Source organism: Triturus cristatus, chromosome 1_2 (genome assembly GCF_964204655.1).
Source record: "Triturus cristatus chromosome 1_2, aTriCri1.1, whole genome shotgun sequence".
Lineage (NCBI taxonomy): Eukaryota > Metazoa > Chordata > Amphibia > Caudata > Salamandridae > Triturus > Triturus cristatus.
The window spans coordinates 1122288669-1122307117 of NC_140580.1; the positions used below are offsets into that span (position 1 = coordinate 1122288669).

General features: G+C 48.3%; 1 protein-coding gene across 6 annotated transcripts in view; it reads left to right on the plus strand.

Annotated features, from left to right (window-relative positions):
* The window catches only part of PBX3 (PBX homeobox 3), a 416653-nt gene that overhangs the window by 345289 nt on the left and 52915 nt on the right, over positions 1 to 18449 (plus strand). For all 6 annotated transcript variants that reach the window (XR_014964693.1, XR_014964699.1, XM_085613810.1 and 3 more), the window contains exon 6: positions 17928 to 18093. Coding sequence is in view for 4 of the 6 variants with exons in the window: in XM_085613810.1 (XP_085469936.1) it covers positions 17928 to 18093 (166 nt within the window). In the remaining 2 variants the exon portion in view is untranslated. The remainder of the gene's footprint in view (positions 1 to 17927; positions 18094 to 18449) is intronic.

The window sequence follows — 18449 nt, forward strand, 5'->3', positions numbered from 1 at the left end:
TCCAGAAGATGAAACTATCTTTCCTAAGACAGTTGTCAGCTCAGAATCCCCTCAACTGGATCAGATTCTTTTCCTCTCAGAAGATACCATTCATTTTCAGAATATCTGTAGCACTATTGAATCCCCCACAGCTGCTGGAGCAGTTGTTTGTACGGTGTGCGTCACTCAAACCCTTCCGGTTCAACAGGATATGTGGAGTTCCCTTGTAGATCATATTTACTTGACTTAAGTGTTCGGAGGGGTGCTTTATATTGCCAAAGTCGCAAGGAATGTGCAAAGTTGCAAAATAGGGTGACTCACAACTTTGTAATTTTTTAGAAGGGTTATGAAGTATGAAAAGAAATAAAGACAGATTCAGTGGTCTTTTGCTGCACCTGGAAAGATTTTCGGCTGCAGTACAATGATACAGGACAATGGACAGACTACTGTGATTCGGTGATAGTCCCTGTCTCTTTTTCCAATTCTCTGATCCCGTCATAGTCCAGCTTCACAGTGCTTGCCTCACTGTCCTCTGCCTGACCATTAAAAGTTAACACTCCAGCTGTAGCATGTCACCCACTGTTGAGTTACCACCACTGACACTGCCCGTGGCCCATGGATGATTGCGTTGGCCTTCATTGAATTCTTGTTGGAGGTTGTCCCACGTTCAGGTTGGGGTGAAGAATTCTGACTTCACCTGGCTTTGTAGGCATTGGGAAAACCTTCATACACTCTCAGTATTCACCATTGTGTTGAACAGACAGACACACTTTGACTTTCATATATGTTCAGCCGTATTTTAGCATGTTGAAATATTTGAAATACAATGCAGAACAGAAACTGCACTTATTGTTGTGCATCTGGGCACATGCTTCACTTTGGTGCATTTTGCGTCTGTTTGTTTTTCTTCTGGCAGGCAACTGAGTCGCCTGTGTAATAGGAGTACTGTTGTTGTTTATTGCATAATTGGATTCTCACATTTAGTTTCTTTTCTTAAAACATAGCTCTGGTAGCTTTACATTTTATTTGCTCCATGAACTCATTTCATTTGCGTTCCATTCTCTTCAGTGAGCAGAGTAACATATAACACTTAATTTTGATTACGTTCCCAGATATGTAAAAGTAATTCTAAAACGTATATTTTTATATAATTGCACAATGGTGATCAGACATTCCTTAAAATAAGTTCTTTCCCCATTCGTGAACTGGCTTCCTGCTAACCATTTTTTTTGCACAATTAGTTTCATGTATCAAGTTCTCTTTGAGAATCATGCGCTTCCTCGTCATGGTAGGAGCGCCGTTTTAATTCAGCACGATCACGTTTTGAGCAACTTCATGCAGCACCACTCGTGATTTTTTAGGTTTCTCCGGTTGAACAGGTGAAATCAGTGTTTTCAAGTCTCACAGACACCGCAGGACAAATGAGACACGCTAAGGTCAACAACGGGATTAAGAAACACATTCTGAAGACAAACCATAACTTTCTTTTGTTTGTCCAGACAGTACCCATAATAGATTGATCTTTTTCTATTGTGCTCTGGGAGTCAATTAAAAATTGAAGGTATGGCCTCACACCCCCCCTGGGTGGCATGCTTCATCATTCGTCATCCTTGCTCTCTCGAGAATTGTTCTAGTGATGGGCTGGCGCACCTAGAGTGGGGGGGGCACATATAGATGAAGAATGAGGATTGGGATCCTGCATTATAAGAGCTAAAAATCTCAGTGACCTTAAATCGGAAGGACACAGATACCGAAGTAGGTGGGAAAGCAGAGTGTAAATTGTGGCGACTGTTCGACTACAAAGCCACCCTCGCCGTTCTCCATGAGGCCCTACCCTAGATTAGTTTAGAGACTTCCCACATGCATGCTGATTACGCGTTTTTCTAATTTCTAATTAACAGGAAAAAGGAAACTTATACTATAGGTTATTGTGTGTGTGTGTATGTGTGAAGTCCTGCTGTATGTATAACTAGTTCGTTCAAATAACCTAGGGAAAAATGAATCCCTGGCCCTGATGAAAGCCACAGATTCCATATGGAGCCAATGGCTGAAACCCATCGACCCACAGATGCAGGAGTGATTACAAATCCTATCTGTTGCTTTTAACCATCTTGTTTCCTACAGAACAGAATTAAGGCAGTTCCTGTATATATATATATATATATTTGTAACCAGCAAACTGTTCATAGTAGTGCACTGTTCACACAGTGGGTGCCGGTGTCGAGGGTGGACTGTCCCTCGCATATTTGTAACCCAAGCAAGAAGCAACCAGCGACATGTCAGAACTTTTCCCTTAACAAGAGGATGCCAAACAACTATAAAGTATCCGGATATAATAAACCCCAAGAATAAGAAACAAGATAAAAGGTACTGTGCAGCCGTAAGTGTAGAGTGTAAGTGTAAGTGATTGAAGTATTAATAACGGTAACCATTATAAGAGACACTACGAATCCCATGATGCCTCATAATGGGCTGACATGGGAATAAGCATAAATAGAGAAATAGATGATGGACTCACAATACTATGAGCAAGACCCACTGGGGTTGAAACGCTTTGGTGGTGGTTGTGGTGAAATTTGCATGGATGCAAATAAATTCTAATTTGAGGCAATCTACTCTTTTGGAGTGCGGTGGTATTTTGACTTCTTGGATATATATATAACCTACTGGCTGTCGCCGGTAGGTAGATATAGTTAGGACCTATTTTCCATGGGAAATCCGCAACATTCTATTTGGAATAACTTTGGCGCCGATTGACGAATCTTTGCGCAATTTTCCAAACTTTTGGCCAGCTCCGGTCCGCTCCTATCCTGAAAGTTTCACGGTGATTCGACAAGCGGGGGCCGAGAAAAAAATAAATGTATATATATATATATATATTTACACACACACACATCAGTGGGAAGTTTTGGTTGGGAATAGCGTTTTCATAGGAAAAGCATTTTTCCATTTGCTTATAACTTTGGGACCGTTTGACTAATCTCCATAAATCTTCCTACCAAAATGATTTTCTACCTCAATTCTTTCCTGGAAAGTTTCAAATTGATCTGTCAAGTGGGGGCTGAGAAGAAGGGGAGGTTCCAAATCACATTTTCCCCATTCATTTTTCCATATAATGAACTTTAGACACAGATCCAGCCAAAACGGCTGAACGAAATTTCAAGCAAACTGGTAGAAAGCTAGATCCTGGTTCAGAATGCATGCTTTTTGTAATTTGCTGTAAATCTGTTCAGTAGTTTTGGAAAAATTAAGGGTAATAAATATTTGTATATGTCAGGCCACGGAGGAGCCACACATTTCAAAAGATTTGATGTGATTGGCTGCCACCACATCAACAAAGATGTGGCAGCAGCTACCTTAAGACTCGGGACTCAGTCCCCTGTTCTGAGGGAAAAACAAAAAAATCATATAGGGTCAGGGTTCTCATACCCTGCCCCCCTAGACCTGGTGGGGGAGAGGGATCTGGAGCCTGAAGCCCAAAACATTTTTTTTTTAAATGTTGCCACAAATCCGTCAAATACCTCCAATATCACATCACTCATTACATGTTCTATGACACCATTGATAACGTCCTGCAATATCTGGAATGAAATCATTGATGACATCATTGTGCATGGCGGGGGTAGGAGTTATAGTTACTTTGAGGCACAAGTTATAGTTACTTGACTGGTGAATTTTAGTGTTTTGTTAATTTAAAATAATGTTTAATTGACATTTCAACCTAACCATAACATCTTTTTAACCTTTGTTTTTTCAGTGGAAAAAATATATATATATATATATATATATATATATATATGTCGAAGCTCCAAGGTTGCCCTGTTGTGGGAAGCACTCTGACGCTGTTGATGGGCCCCTCATGCCGTTCTGAGCATTGAGGCCCATCTGAGGGCTTGAATTTGGCAGCAGGAACATTACGTGCAACGCGATCAAATTCGTCAGTGTTGGACTTGGCCCTTCTGGCAGGTTCACCCCTGAACTTTTTGCTTTTTATTGGTGACTTGGTGTGGTGATTTGTTTGGTTCCTGCGCACTTTCCCTGTGTCCCAGGGTAAAGTGCGTGCGTGCTCTGAGTGCATGTGTTGAGGTTGGCCTGCCCTCCCATAGGAATGCATGGGGGAATGTATGTGTCCCGGTAGTTCCTGATGCGTGGGGTGTGCAGGCCCGTGTTTGGTATGTGCGGACTCGTGTGAGTGAATGCTGCGCGTTGATGTGTGCGGCGTGCATGTACCTGGTGTGGAAGTGCCACTTCTAGAAGTGGGCACTTCAGTGTGCAGTCTGAAATGTGTGGCTTGTCTGGCGATTGGCTGGTGAGGTCAGGTGACGGACTAGGGAATTCCCCAGAGTCAGGATGAGTCACCCAGTGGTGAATGGGGAGATCAACAGCTAGATGGGTGGGAGGAGTACACCTGGGTCCTGAATAGGACAGGGTTTTCCACACACAATGCTGGCCCCGCCCCCTGCGGTGCGACTGACGACCCTAGCCCTGCCAATGAATAGAGTGAGGGGCTGAGCACATCAAGGGTGCTCCCCAACCAGCTGCGACTGGTTTTCCCCCTCACCCTGAACCCAGAACAAAGGGATGTGGTGTATAAAAAGGGGCTGTGTCCCCTTACAAAATGTTCTTGTTCCAAACTCGAATCCACCAGGGGCATGCTGCTGCTGGGGCCCAGGGGAAGGCTTGCCTCCCTGGGCCCTGCCCAGCCCCTGGATACCCGGAGGACTTCTGGGACCTTTTTGGACTTTATTTGCTGTGCTTCCTTGCTAAGCCTTATGGACTCTAGGCTGCCCTAGCGCTTGGTGGGCGCTGTACCTGCACTCTGCTGAGAGGCGCTTCATTTCTATGGCAGAGCGCTTCCCTGATTTACCCGAGCGTCTCTCTTTGCTGCCTGCAGCGCTGGGCTGCGATCTTTTTAGAGGGAATCCCCAGCGTAGGGATTCCCCCGCCTTGTGTCCTGTTGCGGGTGCCCACCCCGCTTATTCCTTTATTTCTAATTGTATGCAGGTGCCCACCCTGCGTCTTCATTGCCGTATTATCCCTATTGCGGGTGCCCACCCCGCTTATGGTTGTTTTATTGCGGGTGCCCACCCCGCGATCATAGAAGGAGAAATCACCGCCGCGGCCCGAGCTTCAGCTCAACTGCCGCCGAGTCCGCGGCCCGCCTGGTTGTGGGCGGGGCCGCGGGACGGAAGCGGAAGTGCCGCCATTGTCCCCGGAGCCTCGCAGGCTCCACCAGAGAAGTCCCGGTCCCGAGATGGGGGACCGGGCGAGGACCGGCGCCTCCAGGGACGGAGCTCTCCTGTGGTGAGAGAGCCCCGCAGGCAGCGCCGAAGGCAGACTAAAGGCGGAGGGGGCTCGAGGCACATTGCCGGTGCCTGCCCCACCGCGGATGAAGAAAAGAGCCCGGTAAGTGGGGGCTCCTTGTTGTTGGTGCCCCTCGAGGCACAGTTCTCTCGGAGCGGCCCCGTTTGGCAGCGGGTCGCTCCAACCGGGACCGGATATTTCCTAGAGAGCGAGTGGCGCTCCCACGGTCAAGGGGCCATCTTTATGGTCCCAGAGCCCCCTGAGGGGGACTCCAACGAGACGGGCAAAATTGGTTATAGAGCCTAGAGGGCTCCAACGTCCCCCGCATTGTTTATGTTAAGAGCGCTAGTGCGCTCCAAAGTGACTTTCTGAGCTAGGTGGCTCCAACGTGCTGGATATTGTGTCATGGGCCATTTGAGAGCCCCGGCCCCTATTTGCCTTCCACAGCTGCGCAGCACTTAGTGCCAGCTGCAGCGTTTAGGCCCTGTGCTTGTCCCCAGCTGCCCAGCAAGTAGTGGGCAGCTGCTACGTTTAGGTTCTGGTGCGTCCTGGACTCTAATGGGATTGAGGTGTTATTGCGATTCATGCTAATGTGCTTTTGGGTGCTAGGAAATGTACTGTATATAGCATGTTTTGCGCACCCTGTGTTGTGTACCTCTAAATGTGGTCTTTTCTGCCTAGGAGGTTGTTTTACCTGCGTAGGTTGTTGGTAGGGAGAATGTACTTCCCTGTGTTATGAACGCCCCTAGTGTAGGTGTAATTAGGTGGCTAGGTCTAATGAGTTAGACCAATGAGAATTGCATAATGTGATTTATGCCCCTGTGATAGATACAGGATAGGTTTTATACCTGATGCTAGTGTGATGACGCTGAGGTCATTATTGCGCCAGTAGAGACTGGTTGTACAGTTACTTTGTGTTATGTCCTATGTTTACTATTGGTGATTTGTGCTATGTTCTAAGTGCTAATTCCTGACAGTGGTCCATGTGGCCCTGTCCCCTGTACATATAATCCCTTGTAAATTCTGCCCGTGCCTGTTGGCACATTGTAAAGTGTGTGTTTTTATCTAATGTGTTGTGTATAATACAAAGGCTATTTTTATAGAATACCTTGTGTGGAGTTTCCTTTGTGGTGGGCCTTGGGTGTTGTTGCTGGGTGCGCGCGCAAACGCTTTACACATCGCCTCAGGGATAAGCCTGTCTGCTCGTGCCAAGCTACCAAGGGGGTGAGCAGGGGTTATCTTTGGCGTGTAACTCCCCAGCCCTGACTAGAGTGGTGGTTTCTGCCTGGCTTTGGCGCAAGCCTCAGCCAACCAGAAATCCCATTTCTAACATTGGTGGCAGCGGTGGGATTTGGACTTGCGTTTGCGCTGTACCGCAGCAGCAACTGGCCGCACTACAAAACTCTGCATTTAGATAAATCACATGGTATAGGGATTATTGTTTTAAAGTTTACTTTTAAATGTCATTTCTTTGGAAATGTGTTCTTGTGCACTGTGAGTTAGGTGTCCCTAGCTCGGGAGGGTAGATCATCCCCCTTAGTGCATTGTGTTTTCTGGATTCACCAGATGGGTGGGATCCAGTGGTGGCAGCAGATGTGTGTCCAGTGCATGTATTCCCATTCCCAGTTCCAGGGGTAGTGGTACCTGTGTCACGTGGTGGTCAGGTTGAGAAATCAGGGGCGGTAGAAACTGTCTTACCAGTCTTGGGAGGGGTTTGGAGATGAATGTGTAATGCGCTGGATGAATGTGAATGTCCCATTCCCAGTTCCCAGAGTGATAGTACCTGTGTCACGTGGTGGTCAGGTTGAGAAATCAGGGGCGGTAGAAACTGTCTTACTAGTCTGGGGGGTGTGAGTGTGGATAAATGGTGTGTGTAAATTATTTTGAGCTTGCTTTTGGGAGTAACCCTAGAAGAATGGTGCAGGTATCTCCACAAACCGTTGCGGCGGAGATGGTTTAGAGTAGCCCAGCTAGGTACCCTTATTTGTGAGGAGGTTGAGGGGTCTCACGCCTGAACTGGTTGAGGGCGTGACCCTGGGTTGTATTCCCAACCCCAACCTCAGTCTCCAGGACTGGTTGGTTCCATGAGGGAACACCAGGTAGGGAGCCTAGTCTGTCCTGTTGTACTGTTCTTCGAGGTGGTTCTTCCTGTTTGAGGTAAGCTGGGAGTGTCTGTAGTCAGGCCTCCATCAGTTTTGGTGTCGAACAGTGCCACTCCTAGGTGGAGGGTGCAGAGGTTCAGTTTTGAGGGGTGAGAGGGGGAAGAGTCCCCAGTGGGAGCCAGTGGGTCAGGGGCCGGCCAGAAGGGCTGGGCCACCAATGAGTGACCATGGTGACGCCACTTCTGTCCTGGGGCATCTTCACGCACTGTCAGAGGGACAGGAGGTCGTGAGCTCTGCGCCAGGCAGACTGTCACACGACACGCTAGGTATGTGTCACCCTCGGGAGCGTATATGTACTCCCAGGAAGTCCTGGTTCTCCGGGCAATTGTGAGGTGATACCCCCCTGATAGCAGGTGGGGTACAGTTGTGAGGGGTGAGAGGGGGAGAGGTCCCCAGTGGGAACCAGTGGGTCAGGGGGCCAGCCGGATGGGCTGAGCCACCAATGAGTGACCATGGTGATGCCACTTCTGTCCTGGGGCATCTTCACGCACTGTCGGAGGGACAGGAGGTCGTGAGCTCTGCGCCAGGTTGCTGGGGCATCTTCACGCACTGTCAGAGGGACAGGAGGTCGTGAGCTCTGCGCCAGGCAGACTGTCACATGACACGCTAGGTATGTGTCACCCTTAGGAAGTCCTGGTCCGCCAGGCATCTGACCAAAGGGTACGTCCCTCGGTTGGGGAGCCAGTAGCCGGTGTTTCCGGATCTGGACGTAAGGACGACTGTAGTCAGTGTCCTGGCCGGTTTGCCTTCTAGGGGTACCACTCCAGTTGGGAGGGTGCGGAACTCTGGAAGGGGGTGCAGAGGGAGGGCGGCCTCGCCTCTGACCCCGGTGCAGCCGGCGAACTTGGATCCCAGGTGGTAGACCAGTTGGTGGAGAGAGGTCCTGAACTGGTGGGAGAGTTGTGTTCTGGTGGGTGCTTCCCTGGGAGGGTGCGGAACCCCAGAAGTAGAGGTAGGGTGGGGCCTTCTTGCCCGTGACCTCTGGTCAGCCTGAGGGTGCGGACCCTAGGTTGAAGGATCAGTGGTAGTTGGGAACTACACTGAGAGGGAGAGTGGAGAATGGCTTGTATGCCAGGGGTTACTACCCCCCACTCTGGGTTTGGCAAGGACCAGTGGTATCTGGGTGGCCTAGGGCCTGGTCCTGGCCGTGGACAACTAGGTAGTACCAGTGGGGTAGCCTAGTTGGGCCTGAGTTCTTTTCGGTTGTTTTTTTTCGGATGGAACCATGTTGATTGAGAATGGCGTAGAACCGGAGAGTGTCCCTGCAGTGCGGGCCTGCGTCCGTGTTCTATCGCCCCAAGCAGGGAAGTCCATCACGGTGGTGATTGGGCTGCCCTGCGTTTTGGCTGGAAGGGGGTTGTGTTGGACTTGGCCCTTCTGGCAGGTTCACCCCTGAACTTTTTGCTTTTTATTGGTGACTTGGTGTGGTGATTTGTTTGGTTCCTGCGCACTTTCCCTGTGTCCCAGGGTAAAGTGCGTGCGTGCTCTGAGTGCATGTGTTGAGGTTGGCCTGCCCTCCCATAGGAATGCATGGGGGAATGTATGTGTCCCGGTAGTTCCTGATGCGTGGGGTGTGCAGGCCCGTGTTTGGTATGTGCGGACTCGTGTGAGTGAATGCTGCGCGTTGATGTGTGCGGCGTGCATGTACCTGGTGTGGAAGTGCCACTTCTAGAAGTGGGCACTTCAGTGTGCAGTCTGAAATGTGTGGCTTGTCTGGCGATTGGCTGGTGAGGTCAGGTGACGGACTAGGGAATTCCCCAGAGTCAGGATGAGTCACCCAGTGGTGAATGGGGAGATCAACAGCTAGATGGGTGGGAGGAGTACACCTGGGTCCTGAATAGGACAGGGTTTTCCACACACAATGCTGGCCCCGCCCCCTGCGGTGCGACTGACGACCCTAGCCCTGCCAATGAATAGAGTGAGGGGCTGAGCACATCAAGGGTGCTCCCCAACCAGCTGCGACTGGTTTTCCCCCTCACCCTGAACCCAGAACAAAGGGATGTGGTGTATAAAAAGGGGCTGTGTCCCCTTACAAAATGTTCTTGTTCCAAACTCGAATCCACCAGGGGCATGCTGCTGCTGGGGCCCAGGGGAAGGCTTGCCTCCCTGGGCCCTGCCCAGCCCCTGGATACCCGGAGGACTTCTGGGACCTTTTTGGACTTTATTTGCTGTGCTTCCTTGCTAAGCCTTATGGACTCTAGGCTGCCCTAGCGCTTGGTGGGCGCTGTACCTGCACTCTGCTGAGAGGCGCTTCATTTCTATGGCAGAGCGCTTCCCTGATTTACCCGAGCGTCTCTCTTTGCTGCCTGCAGCGCTGGGCTGCGATCTTTTTAGAGGGAATCCCCAGCGTAGGGATTCCCCCGCCTTGTGTCCTGTTGCGGGTGCCCACCCCGCTTATTCCTTTATTTCTAATTGTATGCAGGTGCCCACCCTGCGTCTTCATTGCCGTATTATCCCTATTGCGGGTGCCCACCCCGCTTATGGTTGTTTTATTGCGGGTGCCCACCCCGCGATCATAGAAGGAGAAATCACCGCCGCGGCCCGAGCTTCAGCTCAACTGCCGCCGAGTCCGCGGCCCGCCTGGTTGTGGGCGGGGCCGCGGGACGGAAGCGGAAGTGCCGCCATTGTCCCCGGAGCCTCGCAGGCTCCACCAGAGAAGTCCCGGTCCCGAGATGGGGGACCGGGCGAGGACCGGCGCCTCCAGGGACGGAGCTCTCCTGTGGTGAGAGAGCCCCGCAGGCAGCGCCGAAGGCAGACTAAAGGCGGAGGGGGCTCGAGGCACATTGCCGGTGCCTGCCCCACCGCGGATGAAGAAAAGAGCCCGGTAAGTGGGGGCTCCTTGTTGTTGGTGCCCCTCGAGGCACAGTTCTCTCGGAGCGGCCCCGTTTGGCAGCGGGTCGCTCCAACCGGGACCGGATATTTCCTAGAGAGCGAGTGGCGCTCCCACGGTCAAGGGGCCATCTTTATGGTCCCAGAGCCCCCTGAGGGGGACTCCAACGAGACGGGCAAAATTGGTTATAGAGCCTAGAGGGCTCCAACGTCCCCCGCATTGTTTATGTTAAGAGCGCTAGTGCGCTCCAAAGTGACTTTCTGAGCTAGGTGGCTCCAACGTGCTGGATATTGTGTCATGGGCCATTTGAGAGCCCCGGCCCCTATTTGCCTTCCACAGCTGCGCAGCACTTAGTGCCAGCTGCAGCGTTTAGGCCCTGTGCTTGTCCCCAGCTGCCCAGCAAGTAGTGGGCAGCTGCTACGTTTAGGTTCTGGTGCGTCCTGGACTCTAATGGGATTGAGGTGTTATTGCGATTCATGCTAATGTGCTTTTGGGTGCTAGGAAATGTACTGTATATAGCATGTTTTGCGCACCCTGTGTTGTGTACCTCTAAATGTGGTCTTTTCTGCCTAGGAGGTTGTTTTACCTGCGTAGGTTGTTGGTAGGGAGAATGTACTTCCCTGTGTTATGAACGCCCCTAGTGTAGGTGTAATTAGGTGGCTAGGTCTAATGAGTTAGACCAATGAGAATTGCATAATGTGATTTATGCCCCTGTGATAGATACAGGATAGGTTTTATACCTGATGCTAGTGTGATGACGCTGAGGTCATTATTGCGCCAGTAGAGACTGGTTGTACAGTTACTTTGTGTTATGTCCTATGTTTACTATTGGTGATTTGTGCTATGTTCTAAGTGCTAATTCCTGACAGTGGTCCATGTGGCCCTGTCCCCTGTACATATAATCCCTTGTAAATTCTGCCCGTGCCTGTTGGCACATTGTAAAGTGTGTGTTTTTATCTAATGTGTTGTGTATAATACAAAGGCTATTTTTATAGAATACCTTGTGTGGAGTTTCCTTTGTGGTGGGCCTTGGGTGTTGTTGCTGGGTGCGCGCGCAAACGCTTTACACATCGCCTCAGGGATAAGCCTGTCTGCTCGTGCCAAGCTACCAAGGGGGTGAGCAGGGGTTATCTTTGGCGTGTAACTCCCCAGCCCTGACTAGAGTGGTGGTTTCTGCCTGGCTTTGGCGCAAGCCTCAGCCAACCAGAAATCCCATTTCTAACAGTCAGGGACTACATGGCCCAGCATTCCTCCCTCATGGCGATGAGCGGTCTATACAGACCGGGTTTTCTGGCATACCTATGACCCAGCATCCCTTGCTCAGAACGGCATGAGGGGCCCATCAAGGGCGGGCCATTTGGCAATTTAAGGGGCAAGTCCACAGAAAGCACACCTTCAGAACGTCTTTGCCTCTGAGGAAGAAGGTTTCTACACTTCGAAACGCGTCAGGCTCTGGGACGTTGCTGAACTGCCTACGCGATTGATTGTTCCATCTGTGCCTCTTGTACCAATAAAAGGGTGTTACCCATGAACAGCATCAGTGTGCTTCCCACAACAGGGCAACCTTGGAGCTTCGATTTTAGGCGGCGGTCCGGCCGTCGGGAATGCACCACCCTACAACTGGGGGCCAGAAGGCCAGTTAATTAGCTGACCTGCAATTGGGGACGTTGTGACGGATTTAAAGAGGGGCATGGACATTGAGGCCCATCTGAGGGCTTGAATTTGGCGGCAGGAACATTACGTGCAACGCGATCAAATTCGTCAGGGACTACATGGCCCAGCATTCCTCGCTCATGGCGATGAGCGGTCTATACACACCGGGTTTTCTGGCATACCTATGACCCAGCATCCCTTGCTCAGAACGGCATGAGGGGCCCATCAAGGGCGGGCCATTTGGCAATTTAAGGGGCAAGTCCACAGAAAGCACACCTTCAGAACGTCTTTGCCTCTGAGGAAGAAGGTTTCTACACTTCGAAACGCGTCAGGCTCTGGGACGTTGCTGAACTGCCTACGCGATTGATTGTTCCATCTGCGCCTCTTGTACCAATAAAAGGGTGTTACCCATGAACAGCGTCAGAGTGCTTCCCACAACAGGGCAACCTTGGAGCTTCGATATATATATATGTATATATATATATTTATAGATATATATATATGTATGTATATTATCTACTGGCGGTCGCCAGTAGATAGTTATAGTTAGGACCTACTTTCCATAGGAAAAGCGTTTTTTGTTTTCCTAATAACTTTGGCGCCGGATGATGAATCTTCTCGAAAGTTTCAAAACTTGTGGGGTGCTCCGGTCCTATCCTGAAAGTTTCGGGGCGATTCACCAAGCGGGGGCCAAGAAAAATATTAATTCCCATAGGAAACTTTAGACACGGCTACATCTCGAACTGCTGAATGGAATTACACCAAATTTGTCAAAAAGGTAGCCCTTGTTTCAGAAAGAGACCTTTTTTTTAATGGAGTTAATCCGTTCAGTAGTGCCTGAGAAATTAAAAAAATAGAGGTAGAAAAATTAATTTCCCATAGGAAACTTTAGACACGGTTACAGCTGAAACTGCTGAACAGAATTACACCAAATTTGGCAAAAAGGTATCCCTTGGTTCAGAAAGAGACCTTTTTTTGAATGGTATAAATCCGTTCAGTATATATAAATATATATATACATACACACACACACATCTATATACGCATATATTGTATGTGTGGTTGTAGATATAAGTGCTCAGCATACTCCTACCTGTTTTTTCCAGAATTAATTTGAGTCACAAGCCCTGTTTTGACTCCATCCTTACTCTACAATGCACAAGCACACTGGCTACACCTAAGATTGTTTTGTTCCACAGTCGTGCTCGGATGTTCAGGAAAGCTTTCTTGGATTTAGCTTATTACCCTTCGATCCCCATTTTTAAAACAGTGCTGTTGCACAGCCGAGAGCATCCACCCATGTCACCGGGAATGCAGAACCAGCAGTCGCCAACTCAAGCTTCGTCCTCTACAAACATCCAGCCTTCTTCTTTGATTCTTGCAGAATTTACATCCTGCAGGGCATTGAAAAAAGCCCTTCCAGTTCTGTTGAACATGCACAACAAATACTCCAGTGTTGGTAACCTCTGCCTCTTCCCTGATAGCGAGGTGACCTCCTATAAAGCCTGCCATGCATTCTGCTGCAAGAAAGCCCTCAAGTACCGGAGGGAGTTAAGGTGGGCTTACCACAAGATGCAGAGATAACCATTGTTTGAGAGATGGAGACCAGATCCGACGGCATTCTGCCAGGCCAAGTGGTAGATAGCCATAGGCCCTTCGTCAGAAACAAAGAAACACCACCTTGGGATTTGGGCTTAGTACCCTGGGTTGAGTCGGAAATGGCAAAAACGTTAGGGTTGGCTCCACTGGTAGGGAAGCAAAGGCTGCATCTTAAAGCACCAAATTGCAAATTGCTTTAACACCACCTCGGCCCTTAGTCTCCATAAAGCCTCACTCAAGCCCCTTCATCACTGGCATCAATAGCTGTCTTCAAACTCTCTTCGACATTGAAGTAGGAACCACAGAGGTGTCAATCTTAGAGGCACTCTCTGAGGTCCTAGATGTGAAATAAAAGGAAGAATTCATCCTCTCAGAAACAGGCAAGATTCTTACCAAAACACCTGCACCAGAAGTTATCCGAATCCAGATAAAATGCTGGCTGGCCTTTGAAGAGGAACCAAGCCTCGACCTCTCAAGACTACCTATCCCCAGAAGAGTTAGCAACTCAGTCAATTGGCCATCACCGTATCTACCCTTATCCACTACAACTCCACTAGCATCCCACTCCCGCAACCCACAGAACATTGATTCAAATTTTGGCAGCCCCTACTCCTCACAGGACTCTTAAGATGAGCCGTTTCGTATCCAGAAGGGATATGATCTGTGTTAGGACTATGTAGTAGATCCCCAAGACAATTCTGACCTCGAACTGTACTCTGCCAAACCATTCCCACCCAACGACACTACCCCATTCCAACACGGGCCGCACAGCACCATCGTGAAGATGCATGCAGTGCAGGATGAGGATGACTTCCTAGCTACGACCATGTCTAAGACAGAACACATTGTGCATTACCTTCTCATTTTTATGCGGATGCTCAGGTTAGCCACATACAACTTCAACTTTTGGAGGAAGCAAACCAGCGTCTGTGCCAAACCGGCAGCCACTGGCCAGAGACCTCTGTACCAATAGCACCAACAATCCTGTAAGGACCCACAGTAATCCAAGACCTTTCAAAGAGGGAGCTGAAGGGGTAATGGTTGAGGGAAATACAGAAGCAAGCAGTGACTCCCCCATCCTTACCACTGATCCTGTTACTCGTTTGGGGGAAGAATGACTCACTTCTTCCTTCAGTGGAAAACCATCATCTCATATCAGCTAATCTTCTCCATTATGCATACTGCCTCAAATTCCACACCATTCCTCCAAACATCCCACCCGTCGCAACTTCCTAAGCTCAGACCATCAGCACCTTCTAGAGAAAGAGGTTTAAGTGCACCTCACAAAGGGCCCTTCAAACCATCCCTCCCCACCAACATGGGATACAGGTGTGCTCCCTCTGCTTCCTGATCCTCAAAAAGAAATTTCGTTTTGGCCTATTCTCAACCTCCCACCATTAAACAGGTTCATCCTCTCTGTTCTGAATGCGGTGAGAGGGAACGCATATTCAAACTAATAAAGAGTGATGTTATTTCAACAGCTGATTCCTCTTTTTCAGACACACAATTCCCTCATTGTTGATGATAGCTTCATACATAGTGATTGTACCACACTCCAGGCTGCACATGTGCCCACTACTGGAGTGCCTCTCAAGACAGTAGCCAGATGCAGTGAGGCATTGGGAAGATCTAGTGATGGTAATGACCAGGGCCCAGCACTCTCTGCTTTGGGGGAATATCATCAACCTGTTTCTCAGCAGGCCTTTTCTAGAACTCCTTCCACAATTTACCATCACCACTGATGCATGTCTTGGTGGAAAACTTACCTCCACAAGATACCTGTGAAAGGCACAATGACCCTGCAACTGACCACGCAGCACCAGGGGTACCACGTACACTAGCTGGAGCTGCTATCCTTTCAGCTAGCCCTCAAATAATTATTCAAGTTCATTCATTGCAAGACAGTTCTAATAAAGCCAGACAATATGTCAGCGAAGTACAACATCTAGCAGCAGGGGTGCAATCCCCAACTGTCTGCATTGTCTCAGGAAACTTGCACTGGGCAACCCAACATTGGTGCAGCATTTATCGGGAGTGGAGAACAACTTTACAACCAACTCAGCAGAACACATTAACAAGTTCTCCACTCTCTGACCCTTCACAGGTAATTCACGGGTAATTGCAGAGGTGAGTGACCCCACACATAGACCATTCACCACTCCTGAAAACACAAAATGCCAAGACCTCGCCTCTAGGTAACCAAAACCACAGTCCACGTCAATTGCACTATGGATGAACTGGTCAAGGATATTTGCCTATGCTTTTCTGCTTCTCCCACTCATCCTTTACATAGTCCCTTATCCCAAAGGCAGCAATCTGAGCAATACAGTCCTGGAACTCAAAGCTCCTAGAGATGTCAGTCAATCCCTACAGGAAGCTTACAATCAGGCGGAATCTTCTCACTCAGCATCATTGCTAGATCTGGCACCTGAGTTCGGGCTATTTTGAACTTCCAGAGGAATGCATGCTTATCCTTAGACAGGCACACAAACCTACCCCTCATGCCTATTACACAGCCTAGTGGAAATGATTTATACACTACTATCTCTCAAAATACTGAGACCCCTTCAGGGTTTAATTGCAGAAGCTTGTATGCTACCGTCTGCACCTACATAAGGCAGACCTTGCCTACACCTCCAAATGCTTGCACTTGACTGCAGTTATAGCGTGTCAACAAAATAGACGACACTCATCTCTTTTTAGGGTCCCAGTCATCAAGGCGTTCATAGAGTGTCTTAATGCAGAAGTACCCCTGAAGACACCCCCCTGCATCTGTATGGGTCTTCAGTGTGGTCCTCACATGACTCGTGGGTGCTCATGTTGAGCCCCTATACTAATATGACCTAATGTTTGTGTCATGGAAGGTAGCCATCCTAGTCGCAATCACCTCCCTCAGATGCATTAGTGAGCTCCAATCCCTTACAGTACAAGAACCATTCATTCAGGTTCACAAGGATAGATTAGTTCATCATACCATCCCCAAATGTCTGCCTAAAGTTGTTTCAACTTCTCACAAGAACCATGCCATTGAGATACCCGATTGTCTTTCAACCAGAGTCCATAGTTGAAAGGGCCTTTCACACTCTGGATGCAAAGAGGGCACACTTATCATACTGACAGAACTAAGCCCTTGGGGAGTCCAATCAGCTTTCTGTAGCCTTCCCCAACATGGGGTCATGCCATCTCTAAAGCAGGCATTGCAAGCAAGATCGATAAGTGCATAAAGACTTGATATTCCAAGGCCAATCACACACTCTATACTAAAGAAGAGGGCCACCCAAGCCTTTTTGAGCAATATCCCTTTAAGCGATATCTGTAAGGCTGGTAAGGCTGTTTCTTGGGCTCCGCCTTACAGCTTCACAAAGGATTATCATGTAGACGTGCTAGCAAGTCAACAGGTGTTAGTCCGCTATGGAGAGGGACTGGTTTATAGTCGATGCAGAGCATGTGAATCGACAGCCACACATGCTACGAACTGAAAATGTTATCCTTGAAGCATCTGTTCATAGCATAAAGAAGCTGCAGATTCACATGTACCCCTGCCTCTCCCGAGAAGCCACAAATGTTCACAGCTGTTTTTTAATATGTCCTGTATTTACTTTAGTTTTGCACAGCTTTCAAAGCATGGGCTGGACCTGAGAATAAGGGATTTTGCTTACTTTTTTAATTACATTTAATCTGCCCCTGCATCATTTTTAAAAAAAAAGAAAAAGCCTTTGACCTGGAGGCACATTGGTGAGTAGCATTTTTGCTAATTACTTTCATAGAGTCGATTATTAAAATGGAATTACAAGCAATACTGTCTCTAGAAGCATGTCATTTGAGTTGCTTTTTGTTCTGATCAAACTGCCACCCAAATGGGTTGATCTTGAGAGGTTCGGGGACATTTTGGCGAGGTGTAGTATCTTCAAAGGGCCACAAGAGAGCTGTCATTCATCCATTCTTGATTGCTGTTACACCTTTCTTTGTTATCTCACAAAACCTCACTGTAATTGTACAGTTGCCAAGGTGGTTCCAGCCCAACCACAAAAAGCAATTGCATTCTTTCTCGACTTTTTTCCTCTCTCGTACTTAACCAAACATCACCTTTGTGCCTTGAACTCCCCTTGCCCTGTAGTATTTATTGACTTGCCAACATATTCATTATTAACAGTAGGCTTGCTATTTCAATTCCGCTGGTCAATTGCAGTTTGAAAATTGTTGCATATTTGTAATCCCTTGTTTTACAAACTTTGTCAGAATACTAGCATTACCGAGCTGTTCTCGCGCCCTTTTTTAACTCTGTTCGTCCTTCATTCATATGTACGAAATGTAGTAGCCAGTGAATATTATTGTGTGAATGTCATACTGAACAGAGCTCTACCTGAAAATATTGCCATTGTTCTTATGTTTACCTGCAGGTATCCAATTGGTTTGGTAATAAGCGAATCCGTTACAAAAAGAACATCGGAAAATTTCAGGAAGAAGCCAACCTTTATGCTGCAAAAACAGCTGTAACTGCAGCACACGCGGTGGCAGCAGCAGTCCAGAATAACCAGACAAACTCTCCAACAACACCAAATTCTGGTATGTATGCTCATTGATTTTCAAACAATTATAATTTTTGCAATGTTTATGATTATGCACATTGAGAAATCATTGCTTTGTCTAACTCAGACAACTATAAATATTTTAGGCCTGGTTCAGATCTCGGTGGACGGGGCACTCTGTCACAACTGTGTCAGATACTCCGTCCTTCGAAATATAAATCCCATGGGATATAACGAGATTTATATTTCGGCGGATGAGATATCAGTCACCATTGTGATGGAGTAACCTGTCGGCCGAGATCTAAATCAGGCACAAAGTCTTTAGCGGTATGGCTGTGAGATTAGACCGGTATGTTGGCCAACACTTGAACAAAGTGGCATGGTTTTGATATT